This window comes from Grampus griseus (assembly GCF_964374135.1).
Source record: "Grampus griseus genome assembly, chromosome: 19".
Classification (NCBI taxonomy): domain Eukaryota; kingdom Metazoa; phylum Chordata; class Mammalia; order Artiodactyla; family Delphinidae; genus Grampus; species Grampus griseus.
Window position 1 is genome coordinate 41,381,796 of NC_139013.1, and position 18,607 is coordinate 41,400,402.

At 37.5% G+C, this 18,607-nt stretch overlaps 1 protein-coding gene across 1 annotated transcript in view; it reads left to right on the top strand.

The window, feature by feature from the left end:
• Window positions 1–15,152, top strand: part of CYB5B (cytochrome b5 type B) — a 32,467-nt gene extending 17,315 nt beyond the window's left edge. The window contains exons 4-5 of the mRNA XM_082677106.1: window positions 8,306–8,334; window positions 11,310–15,152. Coding sequence (XP_082533232.1) covers window positions 8,306–8,334; window positions 11,310–11,400 — 120 coding nt within the window. The 3' untranslated portion in view covers window positions 11,401–15,152. The remainder of the gene's footprint in view (window positions 1–8,305; window positions 8,335–11,309) is intronic.
• Window positions 15,153–18,607: the final 3,455 nt, after the last annotated feature.

Below are 18,607 nucleotides of genomic sequence, written 5' to 3' on the forward strand. Positions count from 1 at the left end.
TAACCCACTTCTGCACAGCACTGTGAGAACACCCATTATATTTAAGACAAATAAAATTGTGGGGGAGTTATAATGTCTAGAAGTCTACAAATTGCTTCTTGTTGCTATTTTTCTTCCTTGGTAGTATAGTATGTAGTTAAGACCATTCTTAGGAATGGAGAGCAGTGTTTTTCAAATTCTATTCCTTGTACCACCTGTATTGTAATCTCTTGGCATGTTTTCTGAAATGCGCATATTTCCTGGGCTGCCATTACTACTACTGATTCATGATCTCTGGAGGTGGGAATTTGCACTTAACGTAACCCAGATAGCCAAGCACCAGACTGTGCTGAATGACATGCCCATCTTTTCATTTAAAAACTTAGGGAACTTTAGTTCTCTTCTGTGGAAAGCACTGTCTGCCTTCTATATATAGGCCAAAGAATTAACTAGAGATGTCTCAGATAAATTAAAACTGTTGAGCCTTGGACTTTTTGTAAGAAATAAAGAAAAAGAAATCCTTTTAGCTGATGAGATTTGGTGAAATTCTCTAAAAATTCAGAAGTCTCCAAATGTAGTTTGGCCCCAGCCTGGCTTAAAGAGTGCTTAAAGGCAGTGTTTTCAAGGCTGTTTTTATCATGTCTGCTATACCCAAAGGATAGTCTCCATTAAATAGAGAGTTTGATTATTGAGTGTTTCCAGTCACACTGCTGTACTTCTGGCAGATCCAAGACCACCTACATAGGTTGTCATAGAGCTATAGTCCAGCCTGATTTTAGTTCCAGGAACAAATTCTTGATCCTCCACATTTATTTCTTACATGGGTTTTAAAGAGGCACTTCTGTGTCTAGGCTGCAGGTGTCTCTTTTCTCAATTTTTTTTTTTTTTTTTTTTTGCGGTACGCGGACCTCTCACTGTTGTGGCCTCTCCCGTTGCGGAGCACAGGCTCCGGACGCACAGGCTCAGCGGCCATGGCTCACAGGCCCAGCCGCTCTGCGGCATGTGGGATCTTCCCTGACCGGGGCACGAACCCGCGTCCCCTGCATCGGCAGGGGGACTCTCAACCACTGCACCACCAGGGAAGCCCTCAATTTTTTTTTACATTCACCATGAAGAAGTACATGTAAAGTTCATTTCATTAATACTTTCCTTTCTTTCGCTTAAGGTTTCAGAACCTCTGTGAGGAAGTGATTTTTTTTTAATGCCTAATGTCTTCTGCCTTATGCGACAGAGTTTTCATTTTCATTCTTCCTTTATTTTTCTGCTTCTCTCCTCCCTCCACAGCTCCAAGCTCCATGTCTCTTCCCTGCCTGAAACTACCTCTCTACCCCCTCAAAAAAACTTTTTTAAAAAAAGCACCCAAAACATGCTATTCTAGAGTGTAAATCAGAAACTTTCCCAGTATTTTGGAAACTACCTTTCATACTGCTTTTGCTATGACATGAGTAAATAAATAATTGATGGTCACCTTGTTTCCTTGTTAGATTGATAATGCCTGGGGTTCAAGACCCTGAAATGTTTGTTACAATACTAAAACTTAAAAGCTTAAAAACTACAGATCTGGCAACAGATGTTTTTCTTACCTGCTTCAGTCAAAGATAACTAACTAGAATTAAAAAACCTTTTTGTCTCTAAATCTCTTCCTGGCTGGATTAGTCCCCATGCTGAGAGCCATCAGTCTTCCATTCATACTTAACACTTTTCTGGTCTGCTTTGAGTTATGGAAACTCACCTTAGAAACAGTGTTTTCTGTGCCAGTTTGCCTGCCTGCCTACTGTGCTAAAGTAACCTAGACACATTTGTGGTCCATGAGGTCTCTCTTTGGATTATGGGTTTACTTCTTGGTTAACATTTTTATCACTCAGTCTACCTTCAGTTCAGGAGATAAGGAACATACAAATGCTAACCTGACTAAAAAAAGTGGCACCATTTTCATTCATTTATTCAACAGATATTATCTAGGTGACAGTTCAACTGCTTCACTGGTCAAATCTCATTACGGTGCATAGACCCAATAACCTGACCATTTTTCCATTTAACTTTTTTGAATGGGTAGTTTGTGGTGTACATGGTTAAAAATTCAAATAGTACAAAAAAGTGTACTATAAAAATGACTGCCATCGGGCTTCCCTGGTGGCGCAGTGGTTGAGAGTCTGCCTGCCGATGCAGGGGACACGGGTTCATGCCCCGGTCCGGGAGGATCCCACATGCTGCAGAGCGGCTGGGCCCGTGAGCCATGGCCGCGGAGCCTGCGCGTCCGGAGCCTGTGCTCCGCAGCGGCAGAGGCCACAACAGTGAGAGGCCCGGGTAATGCAAAAAAAACAAAAAAAAACAAACAAAAAAACCCCCAAAACAAACAAAAAAAACAAAACAAAAATGACTGCCATCGCCAACTCTGTCTCCCAGTTCCCCTTCTCCTGAGGTAACCAGCTACCATTTTCTTGTTTACTCTTCCAAAGAGATTCTGTGCATACATAAATATAAATAGTTGGATGGATGGATAGATAGACTGATTGATCAGTAGACAGACCAACCATCCCTTGCTTTAAAAATCTCATAGGTGCTATTCTGCCCCTTCTTTCTAAAAAATTTTATCTTAGTGATTGTTCCTTATCCATTTATAAAGATCTCTCTCATTCTCTTTAATACTTAGTATTCCATAGACAAAAGCTTTGATGAGATGACATTTGCTATAACAGGATTTGATCTGTTTCCTTTTTTTTAAGGAAGTAAGATTGTCTCTATAAAGGCTTAACATGGTTTTGTTTGTTTGTTTGTTTGTTTTTTTGGTTGCGTTGGGTCTTCGTTGCTGCACATGGGCTTTCTGTAGTTGTGGCAAACAGGGGCTACTCTTCATTGCGGTGGCTTCTCGTTGAAAAGCACGGGCTCTAGGCACGCAGGCTTCAGCAGTTGTGGCACACAGGCTCAGTGGTTGTGGCTCATGGGCTCTAGAGCGCAGGCTCAGTAGTTGTGGCACACGGGCTTAGTTGCTACGTGGCATGTGGGATCTTCCCGGACCAGGGGTCGAACCCACGTCCCCTGCATTGGCAGGCGGATTCTTAACCACTGCGCCACCAGGGAAGTCCCTTAACATGTTTCTTAAACTTCATTTTTTAACTTAAAAAATTTAACTTTTGAAATTTAGTAAACTCCATCTATGTTAGATTTATAACTTGCATTTATAACTTGCAACTTTATAATTTATAACTTGCATTTAAAGGCAGATACATTTTTTTCTCCCAGATGCTACAGACTTTTGTTATACAGTTTTCTATTACACGTACGTAAAGTATTATACATACATAACATTCAGTTTACCTTCTCTTTTGTGGGAGGGAAACTAAAAAGAATGCATGCTTTATAGTTATGTAATGTAGTTAGTTGGTTGCATCATACTAAAAATTTCCTTTTAAGAATTGTTAAATATTCCTATCATATCTACAACCTAATTTATTAACGTTTAAAATGGGTATGCAGATGCCCTTTAGATGAGTAGTGCTTACTATTTACCAAAGAATTTTGTATGATGGTTTCATTGTTGCCTGTTATTTTTTCCCCTAACATTTGTATTTTGTAACGTAATCTTTTGAAATAAAGCATAGAATGTAATGGCAGGATCACTCTTGAAAGACAAAATACCCTTTCTGAGGAATCTGAAGGCTTAGTGTCTTCTTGTAATGCTTTATTGAGAAATGATGTGTAGTTTTGGCAAAGCAAGATGTCAGAAGGACAAGGTAACATCTTTTGCAAGTCAGCCCTCCAATGTTATAACAAGTTTTTCACTTCTTAGGTCCCAGTAGAAATTAGTGTCTGAGTGTTTTAATTTTTTTTCTTCAGTGATGTCTTATGTATCTTATAATGGGTTCTTGAGAGAGTCGTATAGAAATTTGTTTTAGCAGGTGTTTTTCATCTTTGAATTTGCCCTTATGTACAGGGAAATATTACTTATATGACTGGGCTGACTCTAGGGATTTATGCTTTACAAGACAGTAATTGTTAAACTGTATTCTCATCTAGAAAGCAATTTTAGTACATTAGAGCGTCATGCGAAGGCTGTCCTCAAGATCCACACCACATGGCCATGAAAATATTGAAATCATATACTTTCAAAACTCAGACTTTTTAGGTTGTATGATGAACCTAAAACTAAAATTTATGTAGTGTTAGCTAATGTTACACAGTCCATTGTATTATGGGGGGAAAGTCCTTTGCAGTAGTGTTTGAAGCCCAAAGTTCCCAAGTTGTTTTTCATAAGTTTCTGGCCACGCAGAAACCAAATTATTCTAAATAAAAAACTGCAAAAACTACCAGACCACCCAAATACTCATTGAATTTGCTGAAGGTGTCCTATGGTTTAAAATCCACTTTTCCAATTTTAAGTACTTGGAATCCTCTTGGAATGGCTAACATTCAATTTAGGAATTAAAACATAAGCTTCTTATATACCTTATATTTCCCTTTTATTTAAACCTCTGAAAGTCTAAGTATAAACTGTTTAGGCTGAAGATACACGTAACTCTCTGTCTATATGTTTGAATGCATCAGAACTATAATTTTGGCACATTGCTTCCTACGTTTATGTTCTGGTGACAAAGTACACCATTCCTTAAACATGTGTTCTCCTCCCATGTTTTTTTCATAAACAGGGTTCATAGTGAAATCACCCCCCACTAACCCCCAAATCCCTTCCGATATGTTTGCCAATTATGACATTTCTTTGTCATTTTTTTAACCACATCAGAGAGGGTTGGTACTCACGGCACACTGTCTCGGAAGAGTATCTGGAAGAACACACCTTTATGTACGTGCTGAAACATAGAAACATCTCTGTGTGGTTGTGCTCCTTCAGTCTTCCTTCTTGGATGTGGGAGAATGGTATTAACTTCTCTCTAATCTTTAAAAGTCTGCTCTTGTAGGTTTTGCTAAAATGCCCTTGGGTCGGAAAATTGTGTTGAGTTAATTGAATATGACTTTAGAATTCAGGTTCATCTGATTTGAGCCTTTCAGTTCACAGGTGAGGAAACTGATTGAGGATATTAGACATAATTTCAGTTATAATCAGCTTTAATAAAAAGGTTACTCAAATATTATGAAATATTTCCTCTTGTTCTACAAAGTCCATGTTTAGTATTCGTATGTATATAAATATATTTATTTACTTATTTATTTTATGACGGAATTAAAGGCTTAATGAATCTTGAACTTTAGGAACCACTGTATTTAAACAGTTAATTTCTGTTAATTTTGGACTAAAATCAGAGTAGACTTAAAGCAATCTGGTTGTTTGGAATTGGATTCCAGACTCATTGGAGAATAAAGAAGCATGCATATTAATCACTTGGTAAGGCTTTTGGTAGAATTCTGGATTTGAACTGCTCTCTTATAACTAAAATCATATAGTATTACAATTACTACTGTACATACCAAAGATGGAGAGCAGTCACTTCTCCTGACCAATCTTGCATGTAAATTAAAATGTGGGCAAGAACATAACCAGCCAAGATATGCCTGAACACCCACAGGGGTAAATTAAAGTCAATCATAAACTGTAGGAATTTCACCTAAGCATCTGTTAGATGCAGCACAGAGCTCTGGAGTGGAAATGAGAACGGGGGAGCTGTACACGGAGAGAATGGAAGGGTGAAGATGAAGGAAGGTTTTGTGTTAATAGAACCCTTTTCTTCTTAATTTTGTTAAATTAAAAATAACTTATTTGGCTTCTTTCCAAACTTGGCCAAGACACTTGGCTACAAGAGCAGTGCCTTAAAAAACTCTTTCATTTATAGCTGATTAAAAGTGGAGTCACTTTGGCATTTATTTGGCTCTTCGTATTCTAAAGAGGATAAGCTTCCTTCTCTTTTCTTTCCTAGATTGCTCTTAAAACAGGGGTTGAGGTACTTAGTTAAAAGAAAGAGAGGGAGGGAGGGAGGCAGGGAGGAAGGAAGGAAGGAAACCATGTATATTTTAAAATTTTTATTGCTTATTACGAACTATTACAGTTTCAGTATATTATGGTCTTGATTCGTCTGGCCTCTCTCTCCCCCTCTCTTTCTTCTCTCTCTTGCTTACTGCGTTGTCTGAGGCTCACTGTAGTTAGCACACACCAGTGCTTTTGGTTGTAAAAGAGGCTAAAAACTTTGAAATCTAGAGAATCCATTTATATGAACTAACCGATTTAATGTGGTTACAGATTAAACATCACAATACATATATTACTCCGTTTCGCTTTCACGTAAGCCTTTCAGATTACCTCCGCTTTTTTTTTTTAAATACTAAGTCTACATTTTTTTGTTCCATAAATCATTGGTATATGTGTGGATAAAGAAAGCATAAAAGACCGTGGAATTTTCTTGATAGAATTCAATTATTTCTTGGCTACTGTAGTGGAATATTTAAAAAGGCAACGTTGGGCTTCCCTGGTGGCACAGTGGTTGAGAACCCGCCTGCCAATGCAGGGGACACGGGTTCGAGCCCTGGTCCAGGAAGACCCCACATGCCATGGAGCAACTAAGCCCCTGCGCCACAACTACTGAGCCTGTGCTCTAGAGCCTGCGTACCACAACTACTGAGCCCGTGTGCATAGCCCATGCTCCACAACAAGAGAAGCCACTGCAATGAGAAGCCTCTGCACTGCAATGAAGAGTAGTCCCCGCTCGCCACAACTAGAGAAAAGCCCGCGTGCAGCAACAAAGACCCAACACAGCCAAAAATAAATTAATTAATTAATTAGTTTTTTTAAAAAAAGCTTTAAAAAGGCAATGTTGTAAAAAAAAAAAAAAAGGCAACGTTGTCAGTGAGATGCACACACAACCGTCATTACCATCCCAGCCTTCCAAATCTGTAAAACACTTGCTGTATTTCTCAAAGATTGACCGTAACATGTTTTAGCTAGCCTGACTCATTCTATTCAAGGAGAAATGTCCCAGATTGTTAACAACGGGGTCTCAAAGAAGTGTAGTAGTATATTAATAGGATTTATCTAAAACTTTTTATTAGAAGTTTTACTTGCCTGTAGGCGATTTCTTTCAGGTTTGGGGCATGTGTTCATTTGCATGACAATGTTTTGGGTATATGAAATTAAAATTTATCTCATGGTCTGCTCTAAAATATCTAGGCCAGTATGTATGTAGGGTTTTTGGGAATCTTGGAGGTTACTGAAATCTGTAGTTATGTGTGCATACCCTGGCATATTATTGCATATTGGCAAAGATGATCTTTTGGGCAGCAGTAACTTATGCTAATGGGTTATTGTCCTCTGGCAGTAAGTTAGCAGGCTTTTTTGTACTATATAGCTAATTAATGAAATCCATAACTTCATTTGATATTTACATAAAGTGAATTTTAAAATTTAGTATCAGCTTTATTAAGGTATAATTCACATGCCATCCAGTTCACCTATTTAAGATGTATAAGTCAAGGGTTTTTAGTATATTCAGAGCTGTGCAACCATAATCACAAATTAATTTTGGAACATTTTCATCACTCCAAAAAGAAACCACGTAACCTTTAGCAGTCATTTTCCATTTCCCTCCAGCTCCTCTTCTCCCAGCCCTAGGAAACCACTAATCTACTCTTCTGCCTCTCGGTTTGCCTATTCTGAACATTTCATGTAAATGGACTTTATATAATACATGGTCTTTAGTTTCTTTCAGTTCACGTAACATTTAAGGTTCATCAGTGTTGTCGCGTGTATAAGTACCTTGTTACTTGTTACTGCCAGATTTTTGTTTTTAAGTTTATTTTGGTATTTTCTTTCCCCTAACTCCATTCTTGGTGTTTTCATTGTGAAATAAGCCCTAAGGTCTCTAATCGTAACTATTACGATTTCAGAGAGTAAACCAGTTCACTTCTCTAAGCCACAAAACAGTCATCTGCATGCTTTTGAGCATTTCCCAGTTGATCTCTATGTTACAAGACAGGAGTTTTTATTTTTTAACAGTGTTTTCACAAAATGTCATCTTAGCTACAGCCAGTGGCAAGCCACAGTGAACCAGGCTTACCATTGTGACTGCAAATTAGTTCATTGCAATATAGTTTGTACCAGTGGCTTTTTTTGTTTGTTTGTTTGTTTTTTACAAATAAAAAGAGTTTAGGTCATATTTCTCTATGCTTTCATTAGTGGTTCTTTACTAGGGAATACCTGTATATTATCAGAAAAAGAATTCCTAGTCCTCCCATCACATATGGATTTGTAAACATCAAATTGCATGAAAGATGAAGTTCTGTTATTAGCTTCAGAGTTTGCATGACTATTCGAGAAGATTTATATACTCTGTGTTAATCTTGTTTGTTTGTTTGTTTGTTTTTGACTATGCATCTTCTTCAGGACCCTCCGAAAAATAATACGTGCAAAAGGTTGGTATTCCCTTAATAGATTTCCTTATGCTCAACATACTGTGTGGCAAAGAGGTTCTTCCATAAATATACATGTGTAACATAACTTAGAGTACAGTTTGACAGCTCATTCTTTTTTGGTCAAAATTATTACAAATTCAGTAGTTCCTTTGCTTTAGAAAAATTAATTTTTACAGTTTTAGTCATCTGAGTAATCTCAAAAAAGTTCTTGCCTTGAGTAATTTTTAAATCTTGTTGTGACATAAATTAGAATCACATGTAGTAAGAGGTAAGTATGCATGGACAAGTGCTACTGTTAATTCAGGCCCACAGTCTCTGTAGCTCAGCCAAGCTATGCAACTTCCACTAAAAACTTAATCTCAAAAAAAACCCAAAAAACTTAATCTCATTTAATCCTCACAACCACTCTGCACCTACCTTACATATTATAAATGTAATAATAAATGTAAAAATGTATTATTACATTTTACAGAAGAAAAAAATTGTGTATTGCAGTCATGTTCAGGAATGTGTGCTTCCTCAAAGGTTTACTTATCCCTTGCAGTAATGTTACTAACACAGTAGAATTAGCCCTGAAAGGTATACGTTTGTCATCCCTTAAGTGTCTCTGCTTGAGATAAGTGTAGAATTCTTGGCTTGTAAAAATTTATAGAGATTATATAGAGTTGTTTTATCTTTCTGAGATCCCACTTAAAGCATTTCATAGAGAGAAAATGTGTCTTTTTTTCCCATAAAAGTACCATATCTTTTTTGTTTGAGGTGATGGACAGAATATTTTTAAAAAGTGGAAATTAAAGGAAACTGTTAGTAAATTCAGCTGTCTTAATATTAAGGATTTATGCTCATCCAAAAGCTCCATAAAGAATTTTGAAAATACAGGCCATAAACTTGCAGTAGACTTACACTACACTTAAAACTGACTAAAAATTACTATGTAGAATACATGAATAATTTTTACAAATCAATTAAAAAATAACTTAGTAGAATATGAGAAAAAGACTTAAACAAACACCTTACAGAAGAGGAAGCACAAATATAAGCATATGGGGAAAAAAAGGTTTAATTTCATTTGTCATCAGAGAGATGCAGATTAAAATCATAGGGTATATTTCACACCTGCCAGATTGGTGAAAATTTTTAAAAATTCTAAAAATAAGAGGCGTTGTTTAGGAAGTGTATTACCAATAATCTTAGGCCCTCTTTAGGGTCTTAGGGAGACGTAAATGGGTACAGTCCCTGTGGAAAACAATTTGACATTATCAAGTAAATTTGACAATATAATAACTTCTGACCCAGCAGTTGCATTTCTAGGGATATATACATACTCAAGAGAAATGTGTGTACAAGTATACCAGTGAACACGTACTAGAATGCTCACAGCAACATTATTCAAGATATTAAAATATTGGAAACAACCCAAATAACTATTCATTAGTAAAATGAATGAATTCATTCTGGGATATTCATATAGTGGAATACTTCAAAGCAATAAAAATAACTGAGTCACAACTACGTGCAATAACCTGAATAAATCTGAATGAAGAGAGTTCTGTATTATGGCCAGGAAGTTGTTGAATCTGTATCTCCTTTGGTGCAGTATAGGTGCATTTCCTCTGGTTCTGTTCTCAGTGGCCGTAAAGTTACAAAGGATTATATGAGGATTGGTGGTCAACCATTCTCAGTCTTGTGCACTGAAGACTTTATCTTCCGTGTTTTGAACTCTTTTGTCCCTTGTGGCTGCTCTGGAAGATATCTGAATTCATTACTCGCCTGGGGAGATTACTTTTTAAGTTTCCCTGTGCCATATTGCTGTTGTACCTACTGACCAACTTGCTTGTGTCTTTAAACAAAGCTACCTGGCTGACGTTCTAAACTTGTCCAGAACAGCTTTCTGCCATACTTAAATGTACAAAGTGCTAGGCATGTTTAGGCAAAGAGAATCATTTTTATTATTGAACCTCAGCTGGCTTTTTGGGCTTCAAAGCCTTTTAATACCTAGACTGCATATGTCATAAGTGGAGGGGCAGCCAGGTCATTTGGATCATGGAAGAATTATACCTTAAAACTAGCAGAGCTAGTAAGCTCTGTTAGAGAAGAAGGATCTTTTCAGCTGTGTGGCTTGCGGGATCTTAGTTCTCCAACCAGGGATTGAACCTGGGCCACCGCAGTGAAAGCGCAGTCTTAACTGCTGGACTGTCAAGGGAATCCCCAGGAAGGATTATTTTAAGGAGAATAATGACTGTCCTGAAACTCTGAGGAAAGTTTTTTACAGGACTTTTTAAGCCAACTACCATTTATTTAACTTTATTAGAACTATCAGTATGTTGTGTGTGTGCATGTGTGTGTGTCCTTATTAGTGTCTGAACTTAAGTAGGGATTAAGAGGATGGGAATCAGGATAGGAATCAGACTGCTTGACCAACTTCCCTTTGTGATTTTGGGTGCAAAGCTTGTATTTCATATATAAAATGAGAATAATAATACCTATTTCATAGGATTGTTGTGAGGATTAAATTTTAAAAATACATGTGGGGCAGATATAATATTCAACAGTTGTATCATTGGTTCTAAATTTATAATTATATACATAAAATGGTACTTTTTCATGCTCAAAGATGTTAATTGTAGAATATGTGAAAAAGCATAAAGAAAAATTTAAACTCTCCATAATCCTGTAACCCAGAAATAACCACTTTATGTCTTTGTGAAAATATATATACTGAGGTGTGTATGTATATATATTTTTGGTATTACACCATACATTCCATTTTTAATCCTTTTAAAATTATTGTTTAACTTCAATCCAGATCTTTGGATTTTTTTATTTCCCCAAATAAAATTCTTTGCTATAAAAATATTAAAATGTGAAAATGTTTAAAATATTAAAATGTGAATGTTGAAAGATAGGGTACATTTGATATGAAATGTTCACAATTTTATTGCTTCTCCCCCCTACCCTCCCCCCCAAACGTCTAGCTACTGGTCGTATTGGATCTTCCCCATCGTAGGTGCTATTCTCTTAGGTTTTCTGTATCGTTACTACATGGCGGAGAGCAAGTCCTCCTGAGGAGACCTTGTTGAAGTCTGGAAAGCACATCTACTTGGGAGTGAGAACTGGACACTTGTTTGGAGGCTGCAGCGGTGCCCTCTTCTCGAATCCTGCCAATTGTATTCTTCTCCCTCGGACCCCAGACTGTTGGCCAGACATCCGCCTCAGCCCTGGGGCCAGTGTCCAAGTCATTTCTCAGAGCCTTACTCTCAAAGCACCTGCTCATTGTGTCCCTGCCTTTGTTTCCTCTCTTTACTCTTTTCCATGAGCACCTTTATGTTTCAGAACTTTCTTTTATATTTATAGTCTACGGATTCTAGTGACATTGCCCTTTGGTAAAATTGCCTGCTTCCCAATACTTTGAATGCACATTAGACATACTTAACAGGGCATCACACTCTGGTTTTGAAGCTTTTCTTTTTCCCTTTTTCTTCTAAGTAAATATTATTTTAAAAATTATGACTTAATTATCATAAGAGGTTTAATTCATGAAGTCAGGTTGCACACCTGCGACTTAAAACACAACTGCAGAATGATCTTGTTCCTTGTTTTTATTTGTTAAAACTGAGTGTAGCAGGGAGCCCTTGCCACCTCCTAAGGCCACCAAATGGTGCTGGGCAGAACTCTGCTTCCCATTTGTTTATGGGGAGTAGAGAGAAACAGGGAGAGGAAGAGATGAATTGGGGTGATAGAGTGAATTCACAGTAATCTTTCTTTTGAAAAATATTGAAAAACACTACTTTTAGGACAGGAGTTTAGAAAAAGCACCAAAAACTTTATCCTTTACTTTGGCACCAGTTCCTAGCCATCTTTTTTCTTTTCTTTTTTTTTTTTAAATCCCTTACCATCTTGTATTGGTAAAATATAAATTTATAAGTATGTGTTTAGAGCTTTACAGTTTTGTTGAAGGATTTTGCTCTCTTTTTGTTTATCAACTGGCAATTTTTTATTCCCCTTTTTACAGAAGAGACTCCAGATTGATCAAAGGTACAGTATTTAATCTTCTGTTTGCCCCAGTAAAATAACCCCCGTGGTAAAGCGGCATTCAGAGGGGGTAGATCGGGACAAGAGAATGTTTTCCATTTCATGTGTATTTTACCTCCATGGCTCCAATTTGTAGTTTTGTTGTTTTTTCCATTGAGAATAAAAAACTGGTAGTTTTTTTTTTTTTTTCTCAGATGACTGTTTCATTGAGGAGAAGGTTATTATTTAGAGTTATGTTACTGTTTCTCCTTGGTTCGGACTTTCTCTGGTGTATCTGACTGCTTTTTTCCCCCCCGTGGAAGCACCTGAGGAGGCCGTCCACTGGGAGTTTTCTGCCGACAACTGTGGTGATTTTTCTTCCCATCCTTTGAGGATGACCAGTCTACTCTGAGCCATCGTCACATGCAGCAGGAAGCAGCGTGGTCCAGGAGGGACCATGGGCACTGCTCTGTATCCTCCCCTATTCCTGCTTGCCAGGCACTTGACAGGACAGGAAGCTACACAGCACACCAGTGTCTGCCCATGCAAACTATTTAAGAAAAAGTTCAACCCAGGTCTTGTATCCTGTGATTTAGCAGTTGAGTGAATTCACAATTTGTAAAAATCATGTTAACCTGCTAATCGCACACTTGGTTATGACATTATGGAGAAATTTTAGGGGCTTTCTGGCTGACTTTTATATGTCAGGGATATGGGTAAATTTTTTAAACATATCTTTTTTTTTTTTTTTGATGTGGCCCATCTTTTAAAGTCTTTATTGAATTTGTTACAATATTGCTTCTGTTTTATGTTTTGGTTTTTTGGCCACAAGGCATGTGGGATCTTGGCTCCCCGACCAGGGATCAAACCTGCACCCCCTGCATTGGAAGGTGAAGCCTCAACCACTGGACCGCCAGGGAAGTCCCTAAAACTTATATCTTTAGAAAATGTTTTGTATGTATTATAAGATGCCAGTGTAAGACAATTTTTTGAAAGAAAAATCTTTGGTTATTGTGTAACAGAGGTGGTGTGACTTGATGCTCCTCCAGGAAGGCAAGGAAGGGTTGCCTTGAATAAGAATTGATATATAATTGCTGTAATCATTAAGTTGCATGATCACATGGGCCCACACTGGGGTAGAAAAGAAGAACAAAGGAGTATTGAGGAGCTGGAAAGGGAACATTCAAGCTAAAACTAAGCCAGAAGATAACTTGGGTCAATTAAAAGTGCGTTGGCAGTCCCCAAAATTGAATGAAAAACATCTGGCTTAGAAGAAATGTTAAAGAACGATATTCTTAAGTAAAATTTGTGTTTTTTTGATATTTTTAGGGTAAAGACCAATGCAAAAGGTATGTTTTTCTATTGCATATTGGTTGTCTTTTCCTGTTTATATCTGGACTTGTTTTTGTTCAGAGCCAGAGGAAAAGATTTTCAGACTTTGTCTCAACCATCCATGAAATCCATCCAATACCCAGGGCTTCTTTTGATCTCCTGCTAATATCATGTCACTTTGTATTATAAAAACCACTTTTGGGTCCATTTACTATTATTCTGCTGCCTACATAAACAACCAGGTAGAGCTTGTGTGAGTTTGCAGAGGTTTTTTTCTAAACAATAAAGTAATATAGTATGTTAACCGAATCCATCAAAAAGCACTTTTGTTTTAAGAAGTAGACAGGAATTCTCGAAACAGTTTCGACATTGGTGGGTCGTGAAAACCCCTCTGGAGAGACAGTGGAGCCAGTCCCTGTTGGCCAGCCGGGCCTCCTAGGATGTCTCTGGGGTGTTTGGTTGTTTATTCCCAAGGAAGGCTCACTGCTGCTGCTCACCATACTGTACACATAATGGCTGGAGAGCACAAGAGGAGGAGATGAGGGGAAATTAGTGCCCCCAAAATAGGGATGTTAGTGCTGGGTCCCAAAATTTCCTGCCCCTGTCTCTCAGGAATTGGTTTTGGTTTCCAAATGACTTACATTTGTAAAGACAGGAACGTGGTATGGATAAAGTTTATACTGTGTTTAGTTCTAATTTGACCACTTAAGCAGCAACAAAAATGCATTGGAACCTATAATTTGAGCCGTAAAGTTCTTTCAACCGTTGTCACAAATCCACATGTTGTGAAATAAGAATATTGTTGAGTATATACTCAGTTCCCAAGTGAAGCAGTGAAAAATGCTTTACAGGCCAGATATATCATTACTTACATAGTATCTCATGCTTAAAATCTTAACTGATGCCTATCTGATTAAATTCCATTTTAGAAATGCAGAACTTTAATGTTCATTACTTCCTTCTCCAGGAGGAATGGATTCAGACATGTCTGAACAGGAGATTGATCTTTTTTTTTTTTCTTTTCTTTTTTTAACCATCTCGTTCTTTTGCCAAATACCACAGAAGTAATGGGAAGTTTAGTCACATTTGATGGTTGTGCCCTGGAAGAGCTTGGGTTTAGAATTTGTGGGGGTGATCTCAAAGGGAAGTTTCAAGAAGCAGAGAGGTATTTGTCAAGTCACCTATCCTACATCTAGCATCCCACTCATGAATTTTAGGAGCTGCTTTGTGCCTACACCTATATTCTACATTTGCTATTTAGGCAAAACATTATTATGATTATTTAATTTCCTTTTGACTTCACCCTCTGAGCAAGTAATATTAACATTCCTTTTGTGTATTCAGTAATGAAGTTTGTTTACCTATTTTATTTCAGCATATTTTGAACAAAGATCTTTGTCTCTTTCTGCTGGAATGTGCACACAGTGAATGTTTGTTAGAACTACACACAATAAAGATACTGTTTTCCTTTTCTCTCCCTGACTACAGTTATTTTTTTTTTTTACATTTATTTAGCTTTGCTCTTATATTTTATTTTTTGGCTGCGTTGGGTCTTCGTTGCTGTGTGCAGGCTTTCTCTAGTTGTGGCGAGTGGGAGCTACTGTTCGTTGCAGTGCACAGGCTTCTCATTGCGGTGGCTTCTTTTGTTGCAGAGCACCGGCTCTAGGCGCGCGAGCTTCAGTAGTTGTGACACGTGGGCTCAGTAGTTGTGGCTCGTGGGCTCTATAGTGCAGGCTCCATAGTTGTAGCACACGGGCTTAGTTGCTCCACAGCATGTGGGATAGTCCTGGACCAGGGCTAGAACCCGTGTCCCCTACATTGACAGGCGGATTCTTAACAACTTTGCCACCAGGGAAATCCCTACAGTTATTTAAAAAAAAAAAATTTTTTTTTTTTTTTTTTAAGTAGAAATGTTGGTCCTGTAATTCTCAGGTGTTCTGGAAGAAAAGAATTTGAGAAGCATAAAAGTCACCTGTATCTATGCTACTACTGGGTTTAGTGTAACTGGATGGGGGGTTCTGCAGTTTTCAGGATTCTTACTGCTGCTCTTTCCTTGACGTGAGTTGCGCGTTTGATAATCCTGAGAGGCAGAAATCAAGACTTTTGCTGTATTAATGGATGTGAAGTGGCAACCAGGTAGACAGGTTTGGAGTTCTGTTTTTACTGAAACCATCTGGTAAAGAGAAGCCAGTTCAAGGTAATAATATGTTGTTATCTGTAATGCCAGTCTTCAAATGGTTGTTTTTCTTGGAAACAGCTAAACTGTTGGGGAAAATTAAACATTGAGATCGAAGTTCTAGTGACTATGTTAATAAAACAAGGTAAATAAGCCATTTGTATAATTACCTTTAAAACATACTGATAGCATTCTAACATAACCAATGAGACATCGTTCCTTAGGGCTTGGTTATTTCACTATCACATGAATTGAGGATTACTAACAGGAAAGAAAAGTCCCATTCTTATTACTAGTGTTTGAATCTAATGTTTAACCTTCAATCATAATAATTCACATCACTCTTCCTGATGCTGAGTATTTAGCAGGTACTTGACAAATCCTGGTTGATTCCTGAAAACTTGAGGTCGAAGATTGTCATTTCAACTATGTAAATTTAAGGTAAGAAACACCTTACCTTAAATTAAGAAACAAACGCAAATACAAATGCTATTTGTTACAAGTGTGACAAGTGGCATTTTTGATCCATCAGTGCCAGTCTCAGAGCCGTTTCCTATTGTTTGTTCCTGGTTCTAATCTCTGTGACTGAAACACCATGGACCTGGAAAGAGAAAAATTTTTAAACCCAGGTTCCTGAATTTCATTTTTCTTTAGAGAAGCTTACTTTTGGGATCTTTTTTTTTCTAGTTTCCTCATCGAAGTTTTTCAGAAAAGGAGGTGGCATTACTTACAAAACAATAGGATGATGTCCACAATAAAAACGAATCTTCTCACAAACCTGCCCACTCTGATTTATTACCCAAGAAATCTAATAAGGAGCAGCACAGGTAAATGAGCTTTCTAAGACTTCCAATGTGACCTGCTTTTTCTTTTCTGAATCTTTTGTTTTAGGTGTTTTTTGTTTGTTTGTTTTTAGTTTTTGGATTTTTCCTACACTCATTCTGCTCCATCTTGCCCCTTTAAACTGTATACTCTGTCTCATGGTTTACTAATAAGTGACACCTTAGCCACGTTCTCTTCATTTTTAAGTATTATGGTCCAAAAATGTACCCACTAGCCTGTTGTGGAAAACATTTGGAAGAAATTAAGCTGATTTGTTTTTAAGCCAGACCATGCATGTAAACTAGTGCAGTTCTGTTTGAACATCTTTATTAACCTTCATTTAGGGCTAAAAGTCTACCACTGGACCTTTCATGTATGAGTCAGTAAATTTGCTTTTTGTCTTAAGCTAGTTCAGATTTAGTTTCTAAAACATATCCTAACTACTGTGGCCTCTGCAGCTTACCTGACCTTAAAATGCCTGCCTTGGTAACAAAGGGTTCTGCCTCTCCAAGTATACCTAAGCTCTCATAGGGCAGAGACTCATTTTTTTATTCTGTGCTAAGTCTCTTTGCAAAGAAGAAATATTCTTTACTTTAAAAAGATACACACTCATTATTTTTGTCATAGAATAAGATACATAAGTAAGGAACCTATTTAAGCTAACAGGTAAAAGGGAACTTAACTTGTTATGAATCAGTTATGAATGAGCATCTGATGGAACTCAGGGTTAGGAAGTACAACTGGACCTCATGAGAACTAGGACCAGGAATCAGAAGACCAATAGGAATCAAGGTGGCTACGTTAGTTTCCAGTCCAAACCTCTTATGGAAATTAATTCTTAGAAGTGAGAATGTAATTGGCTAGACAGTGTCAAGAGTATCCATTTCTGATCCCATCAAGGTCAGGGGGACCCATTCCTCAGCTTTGAATGGCAGGGTGGATCATAGGGGAAGCAGATACCCAAGGCAGATGCTATTATCACATACTTTGTGTATTTTGTTTAAGTGTCTTCATTAATGTACTATACAACCTCTGAAGGAAGCGTCTTTGCATCCCTCAGGGTGCCCTGCTTTATGCTGGGCCATAGGAAGGGCTAAGCAGATTCAGTATGGTTTATCATGCTGTGTCTGAACGAACAACCTGGCCAAATTTGTTGAATTATCTGGGACTCCTAAGTAGAATTCTGAGATGAATCCCAATGCTGCCCACATCACTAACAACCGAAAAACCTCATTGACTCCTGCATCCCCACAAACCCATTCTGTTTTCTCTGTAAATAAATTCAGCTGCCAGTGTTTATTGGTTTCATAGAAATATTTTAAATGAACTTTAATTTTTAGAGCAGTTTTAAATTTAGAAAAATTATGACAATAATACAGAGAGTTCCCATAAACTTAGCACCCAGTTTCCCCTATTGCTAGCATCTTAAACATTAGTGTGGTACATTGGTTACAGTTAATGAACCAGTATCAGTACATTATTATCAAAGTCCACAATTTATTCATACTTCCTCAGTTTTTACCTAATGTCTTTTTTTCTGTTCTTCTTTTACACTTAGTCATCATGTTTTCTTTGCCTCCTCTTGACTGTGACAGTTGCTCGGACTCTTGTTTGTGATGACCTTGACTATTTTGAGGAGTATTGGTCAGGTACACCGTAGGATGCCCTCAATTGGAACTTGATATTTTTCTTATAATTAGACTGAGGTTATAGGTTCGGTTGGGGTGGGGGAAGCCTCTAGATATAATTTGTTATTATTGCATCGTATCAAGGGTATATACTATCAATACAATTTATGAGACTGACCTTGATCAAAAGGATGAGGTAGTGTTTATTAGGGTTTTTTTTGCTGTTGACGTATAGTTGATTTACAATATTGTGTTAGTTTGTAGGTGTACAGCAAAATGATTTTATATATATATATATATATAT